We start from the raw sequence: 16,184 nt of genomic DNA, 5'->3' as shown, positions 1-16,184 counted from the left end.
TGCCAGCTAACTGACCTGCCAGTGGCCATGAATGAAAGCTGAATTTCTGATCATACGCAAAATAGCAATGCAGTAAGGAATGCAATTACTTTATGCTACTGGACAACTGATCCGCAACACAGACATTCTCACCCCACACAGCTAGTGAGAAAATCTGAACTACACTTCAGTAAAGACAAATCTGTTTCCTAACATGATCTTCCTTAGTTTTTTTCATGCTTTAAAAAAAATACATTGGCACACTATACAGAATGTCTCTAAAATGTGTTTATATCACTATCAAAACTATTTATCTATTTATTTACTTAGCACTTCAAAATAACCTTTGATGTTGGAAGTAGAACTCCCTATTTTGAACAGCAACAAATGATACTGAGAATCCTGCACCCCAGTTGTGAACGTTCATTACAACATACTAACCAAATTACCTTGATTTTTTAATTCCCCAAATAAGTATGCTGTATTAATACAAGAAAACAGAAATAAAACCAAAGCCTCACGTATTATATATTTTACCTGGAAAAGGTGGTGGTGGCCCTCCTGGCCCTGCTGGTCCAGGGAATCTGTCTCCACCTGGAATAGCACCTGGAAAACGGCCTCGCCCTCTGTTACTAGGTGGAAATGCTGCACGTGAGCTTCCGCCTGGTGGACCAGCTTTACCTTCCCCAGACATCTGACCAGACTGTGTGGCTGCAAATGGAAGGCAAAAGTTTAATTATATAATTCAAATTAGAATAAAGCATTTCAATTCTTGATCTAAAGTTTTATGTAGTGCTAAAGCATAATCTGAAACACCACTTCAGTAACAGTACATAATGATTCTCTGAGCTTTCACAGAACTTTACAAAGAGGAATCTTAAGTGCTTTACGGAAAAACGTGTTTGTCCCTACTTAACAGGCAAAAAAATTCACAGATTGTTACGGGACTAATTCAAGTGCAGTAAGAACAGTAAACTGACATAAGCTGGTGCTGTCACCAACTCTTCCTTCCTCAGGTAAACACTCCCACCCTTCCACCAAAACTAAAGCCTGTCTGAGCCAGGAAGGTGACAGAAAGCTAACCCAGGAAAAAAAAAAAGTCAATAATTTCCTCTTATCTTAGCATGTTAAACCTGCTCCCTGTGGGGTCAGAATAGCATCAATATTGCAGCAAGGGAGGAAGCAGAGTCACAAGAACACCAAGTTGGATTGGCTTAAAACATCATGTAATTTCACTCTTCTGATTCAAGCTCAGTTCACTAACGATTCCTAGAAGCTGCTCTGAAGAAGGGCTTAATAAATAAGTAACGAATGCTCTACATAGCTCTAATTGTTTCTGCAGAAAGCATTCAGCTTTTTAACATCTAAGGAGGCTTGTTTGTCTGGTAAGCACCAGAGCAGAACTGACTTTGCACAGAAATATGTCTAATAGTTTTCTGACTTTGCTATCCAAGATGGTCTGAGTGGCAACTCAAGCTGTCTCCTCATTTAAGACATATTTAAGGTCTGCCTTTGATGGGGAATCTCCTGGGGCACAAAGAATGTTGAGACAGGTTCACAAACACAAAAATTAATTGGTAGGGTCCATAGCTGATGGCCTGCATCAACCGTAAAAGTGAAAGTTACTTCTGGGGAAAAATAAAAATGAATGGAGAAAGGAAGAGAGGGAGAGACAGATAGGAGCAAAAAAGAAAACCTTTTCCCAGGGGCCAACTGGGAGAAGTAGTAACAGGATCCACAGACAAGCATCCTCCCTGGGTGTCCTCTCCAGTACAGCAGGTGGTTCCCTCCACCCCCAAAAATATTTTCCCTACAGTAACTACATATTTTTCATCAAAACCTACTCAAACACCCTACTGGCTCTCCCTGCTTATGATGCTGTTGATGCTGTTTAGAGCACCTGCTGGTCAGGGCAGGTGCTGCATGGCTGACTAATCGTGTTGTGCAAGCACAAAATTGGGTTCCCTAATGTAAAGCCAAAGCTCCAAACAAGGGGTAGGGGTGAGGGGGCAATTCCTACCCTGGCAGCATCACTTCCCACAAGAGCCTGCCGTAACAGCAGTATGGGAGTTTGCAGGGGTCAGGCTGTGAGAGTAATGGCCTGAGTAGAAGGGAATATACTGTCATCGAGGCAGTGGAGACACTGCCCAGGCCGCCAGTGAAAGGCAGGCTACAGCGCTGCAAAAGGACAGCCACTACCAATACAACAGTTCATGGCGCTTATGGCACTGCGCAACGCTGGTGTCTAGCAAGCTGTCAGCCCATGCTACAACTTCCCAACAGCAGAGCCCTGTAAGACTTCTTCAGTGGTCTCATAAGTTCATGAAGCTTACAGAAGCTCGGTTGTCATGAGAGCTCTTCCCTTTGGTCAAATTTGACTGGAATTAGCCAATGCTTTCAAGAGCTCGTTATAGGAACAGTCGACAGACAAATTCTATGTGATTCTCACCTCAAGAGCATACCAAGCTAAACAAGTCTGAAGCCATGTGGAAGAGAAAGAAACGTGGAAGAGCCAGCCTAACTTCCCCTGTCCCGTCCTAAGGACAACTTAGACATCAGAATTTAATCCAATTTGTCTACAAATGTTTAATTTCTAAATTCATGATTTTTTAAAATTAAATCCATAAAAAGGAATTAAGAAAGCTTCTCCATCTTTAACACATGAGTTTATGAAGCTGCGATCTTCTTCCAGTGCATGCTATCTCCTATTCAAACAAGACTTTCAGTATTTTTTTTTTTTAAAAAAAGAGGATCATCTTTAAACAAAACTACAACTTCATTCATCTGACTAAGTATCTTATAGCTATTTTAAGCCATGTACAAATTATCAGATGCTGAAAGCAAAACTGCATCACCACTTTTGGAATAAACTTCTATTTTCCCACAACAGAACACAAGAAAGGCTTACTTTTCCTTGACTGCATTTCAAACTGACTCAGAAACTGTTTATTACATGGAGTTACAACAGGATTTTGCCCATGCAATTCTCTTTTAGGCAACAGATCCATCAGTTTTTTGGAGGATGCTTCAGATCCCACACCCACAAGGGCAAACCTGAAAGAAAGGAAAAAAGTTGCATCACAGTTTTTCTGTTCCCTGAATATTCTGATGCCTCAAGAAAAACATTATATGCAGCAAGTAAAAGAATATTTGAAAACTAAATACCTCCTCACTTAAATACTGCCTTACTTATCCTAGCCCGGTTTCAAAGACAAATAAGATAACTCATTTAAGACAAAAAAAAAAGCAATACAGCTACAAGATATATCAAAATATATCACACAAAGGCAGCTTTGTGGTACAGTGTGAATATACGATATATAAATACATATGACTGAGTTATTATTATGCATTCACTGTGTTAAATTTCATTACTACTAAGGAGAGACACAGGCACAGTCATGCAAGGAAAATTAGGTTGCCAGTGGGGAAAAAAAAAGGCTCAAGCACTTGCTTTCAAAAATTAATGGAAAATCAAGCATTTAAGATTTAATAATGAGGGCAGGGAGGGAGAGAGAACAGCATTTACATTACGAGAGACTACAAGTATCACCACCACACTAACTAAAATTTAGGAATACAGCCTTAATAAGGATTACCAATAAAATTTAACTCACAAAATAATAAAACAGATCATATTGTCATAAAAATTTATGCCTGAAATTTAAATCATTACTATGAAATGTTATGCCCAATCATCGTTGAGTATATTCGCAAAGGTAATCAGTTCACATACTGTCAGTTGCAAAAAATGACAGCTCTTCCACCATTTTCACCCTCTCAATTTTCAGTCCATTCACAGAGAAAACAAATTACAAGTTCTTACCCTTTAGACTGGCCATTAGCACGATTTTCAAAAAATTTTATCTCCAAAATATCATTTACTCCCAATGAATGAACTGCTTCTGTTAAGTCTTCATCTGTCGTCCACTGAAAAATATATTTTAATATACAACTATGAAAACTTATCTAAAACACCAAAAGTCCATGAAAAGGGCAACCAAGTCGTCCATGCTAAAATCACTAATTTCTATTTTGTTGTGAAAGTCATCAAAATGAATACTTTTCTGAGGTTATCAATATTTTCTGACTTTTGGAGATTAGTCATTTATATTTTAAATTTATCAGAAAATTCAGTTTTAAAACATACGTGCTTATCATACACTATATTGCATCAGCCCTTCTACAGAATATGCTAGCTATAGTATGCCAAATACCATTTGTATTTGAATAACTTTTTTTCTGAAAGTACACATTTTCAAGATTGCTAGACTTAAACTGATTATTTCAATAGCTGTTATGTCTTTCCATATCCAGTCAGTTTTTTCTCCTGCCGATTCTATTATTTTCAAAATTTCAATTTTAAACACCATATTAACCAGGTGCTCTTTATAAGAGCTCTGATTAGTGAGGTTCTAGTGAATCACGTATTACTTGCACAAAAGTAGCAATATTTACAGAAAAAAGAAGGGAAACTGGTACAGAAAACATGGTTAGTAACACTGCTTCAGCAGCCGTGGATATATAGCTCCACTTAACCAAACCTACTTTGAGTAACTTCCTAATAGTTAATGCGAAATGTTTAACAATTTCACTCACATCCAAAGATGGTTTTCTTCCTACTTCTGTAACTCCATCATCCCCTTAAATTTCATGATGGAAAGTGCAAAGCAGGCTTTCAAGGTTCTGAACTACTTCTCTGATCTCCCTCAAATCAATGCTTCCTTTAAAAATTCAACAAATTACTTTGCTGAGATCTAATTGCTAAGAAAAATATCTCAATGGCAGCGCTCAAGTAGGTAAACACACTTTTCGCAGACAGCTTTATTTGAGAAGCCATATAATCAGTAACAGCTACAAACTGCTGCCTAACGAATCATGATGTCTGACATGGAGGAGTTCAGCTAACCCATGTGCATTTTACTCATTCCACTCACATATACATGTTTTAGAGTACAACTGTTAAGTCAATTACTCTTCACTTACCTATTAAGTCCTGAAATTAGGATACTGTAATAATTAATGAAAAACACCTAAGAACCCATGAATCATTCTTTTGCAAGTTTAGCACTAATAAACATTTCAACAGAGGGAAAAAGCCTTGAATGAGAATTTTGCGTGCATGGTCTTAGAAGAACTGGATTTCAGGTAAATGGTTAATATAAACTCTAGTTAATCCAGCTACTGACAAGCTACTTGCACTTTCTTTGCTTAACTGCAACTCATTTTAAAATGATTTAATGCAAACAAATGTAACTGTCTTAAGGAAAACTGCAGTTCAGTGAGTTATCCCAAACCCCTTACTCCGAGGACTGCCTTAAAGTAAATACCTGAAAACAGTTTTGTTGCAAGTCACTGCCCTAGAAAAAGGGAATTGGAAAAGGCCCTGGAAAAAGGATGAAAAGTAATTCCAATAAAATCTTAGAGAAATGTACAGTTCCCTTTTAAAATAAAAGCTTCAGCAAGGGATTACTCAAAAACAGATTAGTTTGGTAGCCTTAAAGTATCTACAGGCATAAAGTATTTGATAATTTTAAGTATGTTGTCCTCTTTCACTCAATTCTCTGAAAACCTTAAGCAGATGGTAGTATAAACATCCCTTCATAATAAAACAGGAGAGAAAACTTTGAAGTTTGTATTTACTGAAAATTTCCTCCATTTTTAGACCTCAAGACAGCTCTAGACGGGCGAACTAACTTGCAGAAAAAAAAATCTGCTTTGCTGTACTCTTAGTATTTCAGATAACACTCATTTTTAAAACAAAAATATTTACAAAGAATTATACTCATAATTTTAGAATCCCCAGCTACAACTAAATAGTAGTAAGATACTTACCCAAGTAAGATTTCCAATATACAAGGCAATTCTCTTTCCAGTATATGTATAGACAACATTTGGTGCAGCTCCTTTACCTACATCATCTCCAACTGATGGTGGGAGAGAATCCATGTAGTCACGATCTTCTGGGGCATCTCCATTATTTGCAGATGGAGAAATTACATCATCGTACAAATCAATCTGATCATGCCCACCATATTCAGCTTCCTAAAATATAAAAGACAGACCTAGATTATATTTAACATTAAGCACTCCTAAAATTTATTCTAAATAAAATGCTCTGGTAACTGCCACATTCCACAGACATGGTAAGTTTGATGAGACACCTACACATCATCCCTGCTGAAAAGCTAAGCCCCAATTTCTTCTATATTAGCATGTAAAATTCTTATGACTTCTATTATATTCTAAACAGGCACAAAAATGAGCAAAAAATACCTCCCACCACTGTTTTACAATGTGACACTTTTGCCCTTGTAATACAAACAGAAATCCAAAAGAAAACAAGCCTTACTCCCAAAATTCTAGAGGTTAGCAAGTACGAACAATGTGCGAAACAACAGGCTAACATCAACTCTAAAAGTCAGTATTTTCTCCATCAAAACATTTGGTAGAGAGAACAGACTGAGCTTCCAGAAGAGCCCTAATGATAAACACAATATTCTACATTTCAGATTTCTATTGCATTCCTAACCTGATTTTTTACCTTCTCATTCACAGAGGGGCCAGAAAGGAACAGAATTCTATACTGTTCCTTTACACTTAATAAACCCAAAGGTTGTGTGCATTAAACATTTATTTACTGATGGGCTACAGCAGGACTATTCTACAGTATCACAGGCTACATCAAAGCTGTCTCTGAACATTTTGGTTCAGAAAAGTATTGTGGGGGTTTGGAGTGAATCATTCCCTTTTCCCTTGGGCTGTTTCAGTTTACAGCACAGTTCTGGCCAACTGAACTAGATTTCTTTCAGAGGAAACGGAAATGACAGTTTCTTTTCAGAAGCTCTGCTCCATGAGCTCAACAACTGCATTTGCTAAATAGGAACAGAAGGGTCAAGATCAATCACTGGTCCTTCAGACAGCTTTGAATCGTAAGTGTGGTGGGAATATTTGGTCCAAAAGACCAGACTAAATTTAGTCTGATGCAGAACATCCGAACATTGTGTCAGATGTAGGGGCCTGAGCACCAACTGCCTCAATCCGCTGATCTGCTACTACCAAGCCCTGTTTCTTTTTATTAGCAACAACAGTACTGTCATCACAAAAGACAAAGAAAATTAAGAAAAGAGTAAAATATTTTGACTGTAAATGAAAACATCTTCAACAAAACCATGGAAAATATTTTTTAAAATAGTGTAACCTTAAGGAGTGGGATCACTTAATTCCAAATATGAATGTGTTGTATCTTCACATCAAGGAACTACTTTGAAAACAAGGACTTCTCTTGATACTTGCCATTTTTCATCTTATACTGTCATTCACCCTAGTCAATAGTGATCACTTCCACAGTGGGATGTCATCACTGTTTTTCACTACCTAACTTGTGTGAAGGAGAGGCACCATCTGAATTTCTATCAGGAAATTAATAACTTCTTCTCAACAAGTAACAGTGGTCTGATAAAGCTTAGGAGAGGATTTCAGGGTACCCTCAAAACTGTTATATTGACTTGCACGTGTTGTTTTGCCACATGCAAAAGTTGGACTTCAAAAGCCTGCAGAGGATTCTGGAGTCTTCTACCCTGACCCAGGACAGAAACAGCCTTACCAGGTATTTGATACACCTCTGTGTCTGCTACCTTGTGAATTTGTGTCTAGAAACCCACACAGGCATCCTGCCTGAACACCAAATCCATGCACAACTATCATCAGAGGATCAGCTCATTTAAAATATGAAAACATTCCTCATTAGCAACTGCTACTCATAGGGAGAGGATATCCATACAATAAGCAAAACCAGATAAGCAGAGTTTTGGCACTGTCAAACAAGTGGATTTGATCCTCAGTAAACTGCACAGTCCCAATAAACTCTGAACTTTAACAGAAAATGTATCTCTTACTTAGAAAGTTTATCAACACTAAATTAAGTAAGGATTGCATATTTTCATGTAGTCTGTCCAGTTTTCTGTTCTCAGTTTGATTCCTTTTGTCATCATAGTTAATCAAAGTTGGTTCAAAGAACTGCCTAGGACAGGCTCAAACATGACATCTTGCAACAAGATTATGGATGATGTCACAAGGCAATTAAGGAAATCCTCTATTAAATGTGCAGTAATTCCATAGTCATTTGTGTGTATGGATGATGACTTCAGGGAATTATAATTTAGTCTTGGTAGACATTTCCAAACAGGCAGCCATCAGTCTTACCTCTCTCTGTTTGACAATGCTGAAGTCAACATTACCAAAATACCAACCAGAGTAGATACCTGTACACAGCTCTGCTGGACTCCCTTACTCACAAGGAACTCCTCTGATATAGATTAGATTCCTAGTACATAGGCTTTCAGATCACCACTGAAGGAGGGAACTACCAGGGCAGTGTAGTTTGCATATGATTTTTTCAGAGACCAAAGTGCCCGACAGCATCGATGCCTTCATTTAAATCAATAAAGACACCACAGAACATTGCTCATTATAATCTCTTCCCACATCGCGCTGGTTTTGCAGCCAGCACAGAATTCATTCAGTCACCACTCTGTCAACAAGGTGTGTGGTTAGATGATTAAAAGTAATTCTAGTCAGCAACTGCAAGCATGGATGGGAAAGAGATGTCTCAATGGCTATTGCACAAGATGCAACAACCTTTCCTCCTTCACAGGCATATAACGCCTTTCTTTCCCAGATTTAGATGGATAAGAATACAAGAAGTATAACTTCTCTAGTCTTGACTATTTCAACAAATGCTTTATTCGTATCAGGAATTATTTTTGACTTCTGTTGACTTCCTCAGTTAAGAGGGGACCATCAAGCATGAAGAAAAATTATTTCTGCTCAATTGCACTTGCTTACAGATATACATGCCAGAAAACAAAGTTAGCATCATTATTGTGACTCCTTCTACTCGCAAATCAGAGTAGCAATATACCTCCATAGCCCATGCTTCCACTAGACTACTGGTCAAATACTGATCAAAATACTTAGATCATTTGCTCAGGAAAATCAGGACTGAAATGGCATGTTCAATGCTATTCAGTGGGATTGGATGAATAACCCGGGTACTGAAATGATCTGTTCTCAAAGACTCATGCCCAGCTAGCTTTAAACTTCCAGTTAGCCCTTCCTCCACATGTTGCATTTTGATTACTACTTGCAGTGTGTTGCAACATTCCAGTTTGAATGCCATAAACACATGGCAGTGTTTACAAAATGTCTACTCAGTGCATGCTGAACAAACCAAGTTCCACCCTCCTCTTCACCATGGAGATTATACCTCATGAGAAATCATCAACCTGTCCATAGAAGACCCAGCACGTACTAGTTTCATGACTGTGTACAGCAGGGCCACAGCACCTCTGGCTCCTAAGTCAGGGTCATAGCTCCTTTAATCCCTTGCATGCTCCCCTTTAACAGGCATCTGGTATGCGAATAAATGTCTTTTCACCTGTAATCGCAGCATTCATGTTGCCCTAGCACTTAAGAGTTCCTTTTGGGGGGGGGGGTATGGACATAGGGAGGAGACAGGACACTTTCAGGCTACTGTTCAACTGAATATCGGGGCACCCGCAATTTAGATTTACATGGAATATTATGGCTATGTCCAAAAGGGACAAATTAAGTGTGTTATTTCTGTTTGAAACTCATCACCCTTGCTCATTGTAGCTGCAATGAAGAACTGGTACGCTCATTTACAAAGGCTGTTTTGGAAACAGTCTTGTAAAATTTCTGTAAACTATACCTATCTGAGACTTGTTCTTTTTCCTCTCAACTCTGTTCAATTTGAGAGTCAAACACTAAACTACATCCCCAAAAGGCATTACAAAAAAACAGTGGTATAAATTAAACTTCACAAGGGACAAAACTTACTACTACTGTTTTTGAAAAAACATTAATAAAAAGCAAATTTTCTGTTTTCTCCATTATTTTCTTCCCTTCAAGTTATATTATATGTGGTCAAAAACTCTAAATAAATGCTTGCATCTTCACTTTAAATAAAGTTTGTAGGTCCTGAAAAATCACAAATTAGAGAGGTGGGGGGGGGGAAGAAAAAGAAAGGGAACGACTACCTTTCTGGTTTTGATTAGCTGTCTGAACACAAACTTAAACAAAACAGAGGCCTTTGATGTTTCTAAAATAACACATTCCCTGTAGCAGTAACGTGCAAGATGGCGGACAAGCCCGCAAGCCCGTAAGATTCACATTTGCTCCACAGGCCCAAATGTTCCCTGCTCTACAACTGGCACACTACTAAGCCCTAAGCAACCTGACCACTTGTCAAGTACAGCAGCTAAAATTTCCAAGAAGTCAAAAGCTTGCGTTAAATAATGGTAGTATCACTGTTTGCATTATAACAAAACTAAGAGGCTCCAGATGAGACAGTCCCAAGTTTTCTTTGGAGTAGAATATCCGCAAATACACAAATGCACAGAGGTAATCTCCACCCCTTTCAGAGGGCCAACGCAACTGACCCAAACTAGCTATACATATGCTGTATGTATTGTGTATACTTTTTAAAATAAATGCAAGCCTGCCAGGATATGCTTTTTACAACTGAGATAGTACTGCCCTTCTTGAGCAGAAATTAATCAGATCAAAATGCATCCGCCTCCTCCAATAATGAGGTAACTGACTTCCCAATTTAAAGCCTGTTTTTAACAACCTGTTTTACATGACCATCAAACACTGGGTTTTATTATTTATTACACAAAAGAAAAAAAAATTATTTTCTCTTTGTTCCAGACAAGAAGTCAAGAGAGTAACATATGTTCCCAAGAATCTGTAGCCACAGAGGTTGCCAGATAATTAGCCTTTTAGCTGCTTACTCCCTCTAAATCACTTCTATTATTCAACTACAAAATACCAAGTCAAAATTGTTTAATTTCTAATTTGTTAGCATTTAAATTATCAAACTAGAACTCTACAGGCATGTTTAGACATATCCGCAATGCAATTATGCAAGTATACTCACCAGAGTATTAACAACGTAAGTGTTTTTTCCACATCATTAAAATAACAAGAGTAGCTCCTGATCAAGGAGAGGATACGAAACAGTAATTCTCTCTCTCTCTCTCTCTATATATATATATACACACACACGTGTATTTATGTATGTTCGTTTTTTATATATAATGTATGTATTTTTATATATATAAAAAATATATATTATTATATATATATTATATATATATAAAAATTAAAAAAAAAAACATAGGAAGAGACAATGTGTGGTCCCATCTTCATGACTGCAGGGAAGTAACCCAGTTTGCTAGCCAAAGGTGCAGGGAACCTTGAGCCAGACCCAAGCTGCCTTCACACACAGCCTCCTCTTTATCATTCATTGTGTACTAAAATACACAGTGATATTTGCTAAAGTACCCCTAATCTTATTGCAGTCTTCTGCCATGTAGAGGATGCCAGCCCCAGCCATTTACATGAACAGAGAATAGAAATGGCCAAAGTAAAATAGGCCAAGCAATACATACTTCTTACAGGTCACATGCAATGTACGCCAGAGGGCCTGCATATATGAAACTCCTTCTTCAAAACAAAACTTGAACGTAATACAAAACATCACTGGACGGAGAAGCCAGCTTAGAGGAAGAAAATGAAAAATGACATGACTCAATCGAGTTCTCCAAAAAAGAAGAGCACAAGAAAAAATGGAAAGCACAATAAATAAATAAATAAAAACTGTAGGAGCCAAATTGATTAAAGCTGTAAACACAAGGACGAAGAATACACATATGATGAATGGTAAGTTAATGAAAGGGTGAGCAGCAACATAGACGTATAGTTTTGATGAGCACCAGATGAAATGGAAAGGATGTGCTTCCGCTAAAGGATTTGATTTCAACTCATGCTAGCCAGCTCATGGTAACCAACACCAATATAACCCAAGATATTTCTCACTTTCATCCAGCTTAACCAGATGGTAAACCTGTGGCTCTGTGGTCTTTATTTCACCCTTGTAACCTGCAGTTCATTTAGCAATAATCAAGTAGAACATCTCTTCTCCTAAAAGGTGCATACAAAAATCCCAGAAGAGATCCAAGAAGGAGTACCTTGATGCCCACAACACAACAAAGCAACGGATGGAAACTCATCCAATGACAAGTCCTTATAGACCTATTCGAAACACCACAGATGTAAGGAAAAGTTTTTTCCTAGCTTGAGTATAAATACAGTTATTCTGTACTTAGAAGAATGACAAAGCCACAACAGTGTATTTTCAGTCCCTGCTACTGGCAAAACGACTGGAAATGGTTTCTGTAGACCAATTCAAATGAATATTCATAAGTCAAATTAACCTAGGACCACCTAATCCAAGAATAATCGCTTACTGCTTTACACATACAGCAAGCTTTCATTACAAATACAGCACCCTGTAAAATGTCTGCTATGTAAACAATTTAATAATGCTAATCACTTTCTCCCCATGCCATGTGTCAACCCTCTGTCTTATCAATTTAAGCTGTAAAGTCCAGATCAGAGACCACCAAAGTTTCTGAAAGATCCACCACAATGATATCAGAATTAGGGGCAGTAAGCGCTACTGTAGATAGTAACCAGCCTTCCTCCGTACTTGACAGAACAAAATGGGAACGTGCAGAGGTGTCAGTCTCCCACTATTACTTTCTATTTTAAAGCAATACTGTTCAACTGAGCAGGTCCTGACATAACATGAAAGTCATGAAAATCAAACCTCAAAGAGTCACGAGCAAAATTCTGCAAATAATAGAAGCAAGCTGAGGAAAAAGGGGTACCAGTTTCTTGTCATTTTTCTCCCCTATGCTCTGCCAGAGTCACAAACTGGGGAAGTAACAAAGAGTGCAGAATGCAGCCCCAGCAGGAGAACAACTGGAATGAGTGCAGTGAAAAGACCAAAAGGTACTTCTGACTGGTGGAATCATCTAAACCAAACAAATTATCACTAGAATCTCTTCATCTGTGCAATCACCCTCCCTAGTAAAATGGCTATGGGGAATGTCAAAATCAGCCAGTACCTCGGTAGATCAGGAGCATATCGTTATACTGTGTGAAACGGAATATCCTCATCAGTTTTGCTCTGGCAGTATGTATCTGCACTATACTTGCAGCCATAAATTATTCAACTTTGAGGGCTTCTGCACCTGTGAATTTACACCACATATCCAGCACTACTGGATGCAACTAGCTGCTCTGGAAGACTTAATTTGCTATCAGTGTTTTACTTAGAACTGATTAAAAAAAAGAAGATAATAAAAAGAATAGATGTACCCTTACAATAAATGTTATTTGTGCTGGGGTTACCCTAATTTAATTTCATGTAACAAACTTTCAGTTGTAAGGGTGAAAGCCTCCTTCACCTCTAGACAATCTAAGAGCTAAGTAAGAGAGTAATTCAGTTCTCTTCCTTGTCTGCTAATCTGATCCGACATTCCTAAATAGTATACCTTTGTGAGACTGCTAATCTTCTGACTTACTTTATCAATGCATAGCTAAAGAATTAAAGCTTCCTGAGAGAATTATGATTAGCTATCCAAATTAACTGTGACTTCCATAACCTATTGTCTCCCAGTTCTCTGTGAGGCATGCAGGCAAAGCATGGGGCCTCACTCAGTAAGCCTGCTAAGTCTTTGGAAGCATAGCTGTTCTTGGTTATTTATGTTCTAGGGCAAGAACAATGCAATCTGGGGCAACACAACCTAGAGAAGTGGAGTAGTTGCAAACGTGACAGATGGCACACAAATCTGATGCAAACATCAGCTCTCGGTGGGAAAGTAGGCACAACACTCTTTGGGGAGAGATGAAGGGAAAAAAGGAACCAGAAGAATCAACTACTTGTAATCCAGAGAAGTTCTGTTTATTTCAACACCACTTCCTCACTAGGATGGCACTCCTCTAGAGGAGAGGTATGTCTTTTCTAAACACTAGGAGAAAAAGAGAGAGAAAAACGAAGACGGTTTCTCCCCTCCTGCATAACGAAAGCTGCACTAGTTCAACCTCCCCCGCACAGAGCGGCCGAGAAACGGCTCCCGCACGGCGGCTTTTTCGCTCATCGGCGAACAATGGCAGTATTTCCCCTCCGCCGCCACCACATCCGGCAGGGTCTCGCCTCGCACGGCCTCCTCCGCCGTGCGGCGCGAGCGAGATTTTGCGCCGCTGCTGCGCGGCGGCCGGCGGAGGGAGGGAAAGAGGAAGGGAAGGTGCTCGCCGCCTCCCTCCCTGCGCGCCCGGCGCCCGCTTCCCCGCGGAGACCGCGGCCGGGCGCCCCCTCCCTCCCCGCCGAGCCAAGCGCGGCGCCGGCAGCCCCCGGGGGCCGGGCCCGAGGCGCGGCCTGGCCGCGGCGCGGGGGGCAGCGACGGCGCCGCGGGCCTCGGCGCGGCGCCGACCGAACAATGGCGCGGCCGCCGCCAGGCCCGGCCCGGCCCGGCCGCGCCGAGGGCCCCGCGGAGCGGGGAGGGGAGGGGCGCGGCGCGGCCGCGCGTACCTGGTTGAACTCCTCGCCCACATCGGCGTAGATGTCGATGTGGTCCACGCCGTCCGCCATGATCCCGCCCGCCCGCCGTGCCTCGGGCCGCCGCCAGCCGCGCCCGGCTCTGCCGCCGCCGCCGCCGCCAGGGAGGAGGGCACGGCAGGAGGCGTCACTTCCGCCAGAGGAGGGGGGCTTCCGGCCGCCGCAGAAGTGGCGGCAGCCGTTAGAGTCGGCCGGCCCGCCCGCGGGGGAGCGGCCTGAGCGCGGCCGGGCCCGGATGGCGGCGGGAACGCGGCGGGGCGCCGGCACCGCTCGTCCTCGCGGTCCCCAGCTCTCGTGGCCCGCGGGCCCCCGCTGCGGGCGCCTTCTGGGTTTTCCTCGCTCGCCCCGAGGAGGACGCGGCCCGGCGCGGGGGAGCGGCCCGCATGGAAAGCCGGGCGCCTCCGTGCGCAGAGACAAAATGGAAGCGAAGCGCCGCGTCCGCGTTCGGGGAGGCGGTGCTGGGCTCCGGGCACGGTGCAGGGCGGATGCGGACCGGCATGTGCTCTTCTGCCCTCAGCCGCACCGCGCAATTTTCTGCTGTTACAGAGTTCAGTTTTAATGTCACACAGTGAAGAAAATTAAGAAAATGAATCTTTCAATTTTTTTTGTGTATTCATAACTCTTAGTTTTGTAGCTACACATTCAAATTATTTTTGAATGAATGTGCCTTATACACGTTCAAGCTCCAGGTGATTTCAGTGAGCAGCTCCTTGAATACAATGTGCAACATACATGATGTTCTACAATGCATGTTATGTCGCACATGCAAAAATAAACTATTTTTTTTACCTTATGATTTTACAGTAAAAAGCTGGTGTTCCTCTGGCTGAATTAATGAATGAATAAAACCATTGATGCAAGGAATAAAAATGCTAAATGCTGATTGCAGGTTGATTTAAAATTTCTTTTTCCGTGACTGAGAGTGTTTGCCAGTTCCTGGATCAGGGTGCATGTTGCAACCCATCCTGACTTCATGCTGGGTCCAGGAATTCGTACATACCATCTCTGCCCCCACATTGTCATCTCTATTGGAAAGAAATACGGTTGGACCAGAAAGCTGAAATACCAGAGAACCACAGCAAGGGGATATGCTGTGGAGCACACCTTCCCAGCGGTCCAGATATATTCCTTAGGCATGAAAGTGCTTAGGTGTTATTCTGAGATTTCTTACCCAGCTTGTGGCACATTAAAATGTATCAGATGCAGGCCTCTTGTGTGATTCCTGATAATAATTCTGGAAGCCAGAAACCCTAAGGCAGGGAGTCTGTTCTCAAATAAACTGGAGTTTCCTGGTTAGAGGAACTAGCAGATCCATTACCTTTGGAAGAGTTGAGGTATCAGCTGAAGGAAGATGCTAGAGATGATAGTTAAACAAACGCAACCCTCTAATTGAGCTTTTAGTGTTGTTTACAACTGATAGCATTATATTTGATTACAGATTAAAAAATACAAGTTCACATCTATGAATGTGTGCATCATGTGTAGATGAAATGATTCATTGGTTTTGCAAGGAAATTGACTTTTCTTCTGGATTTACCAGTATGCATACAGATACTATGAAAGCTTTGAAATCTAAATGGGTTCACATATTTGCTTTATGATGAAATGATTTAGTAACTAGTATTTTATAGAATAAAATGAACCACTATGGCACTTCAAATAGTTTTGCCCATCTGGCTGTGCTGCACAAAGTTACCGAGGTCAAGCAAACTTA

The 16,184-nt window shown here is 40.7% G+C and overlaps 1 protein-coding gene across 5 annotated transcripts in view; it reads right to left on the bottom strand.

The window, feature by feature from the left end:
* The window catches only part of CPSF6 (cleavage and polyadenylation specific factor 6), a 36,075-nt gene extending 21,440 nt beyond the window's left edge, over window positions 1-14,635 (bottom strand). For 2 of the 5 annotated variants that reach the window (XM_064508908.1, XM_064508913.1), the window contains exons 1-5: window positions 14,444-14,629; window positions 5,815-6,024; window positions 3,806-3,909; window positions 2,888-3,033; window positions 517-690 (exon numbers count right to left, since the gene is read on the bottom strand). In XM_064508908.1, coding sequence (XP_064364978.1) covers window positions 517-690; window positions 2,888-3,033; window positions 3,806-3,909; window positions 5,815-6,024; window positions 14,444-14,503 — 694 coding nt within the window. In that variant the 5' untranslated portion in view covers window positions 14,504-14,629. Of the gene's footprint in view, window positions 1-516; window positions 691-2,887; window positions 3,034-3,805; window positions 3,910-5,814; window positions 6,025-14,443 lie in introns of all 5 variants that reach the window. The other 3 variants (XM_064508903.1, XM_064508900.1, XM_064508917.1) reach the window with 3 other exon arrangements.
* Between the last annotated feature and the right edge of the window lie 1,549 nt (window positions 14,636-16,184).

This window comes from Dromaius novaehollandiae, chromosome 1, assembly GCF_036370855.1.
Source record: "Dromaius novaehollandiae isolate bDroNov1 chromosome 1, bDroNov1.hap1, whole genome shotgun sequence".
In the NCBI taxonomy this organism is placed as follows: domain Eukaryota; kingdom Metazoa; phylum Chordata; class Aves; order Casuariiformes; family Dromaiidae; genus Dromaius; species Dromaius novaehollandiae.
Note: the sequence above shows the minus strand (reverse complement) of the source record. Positions and strands in the feature narration are given on the sequence as shown.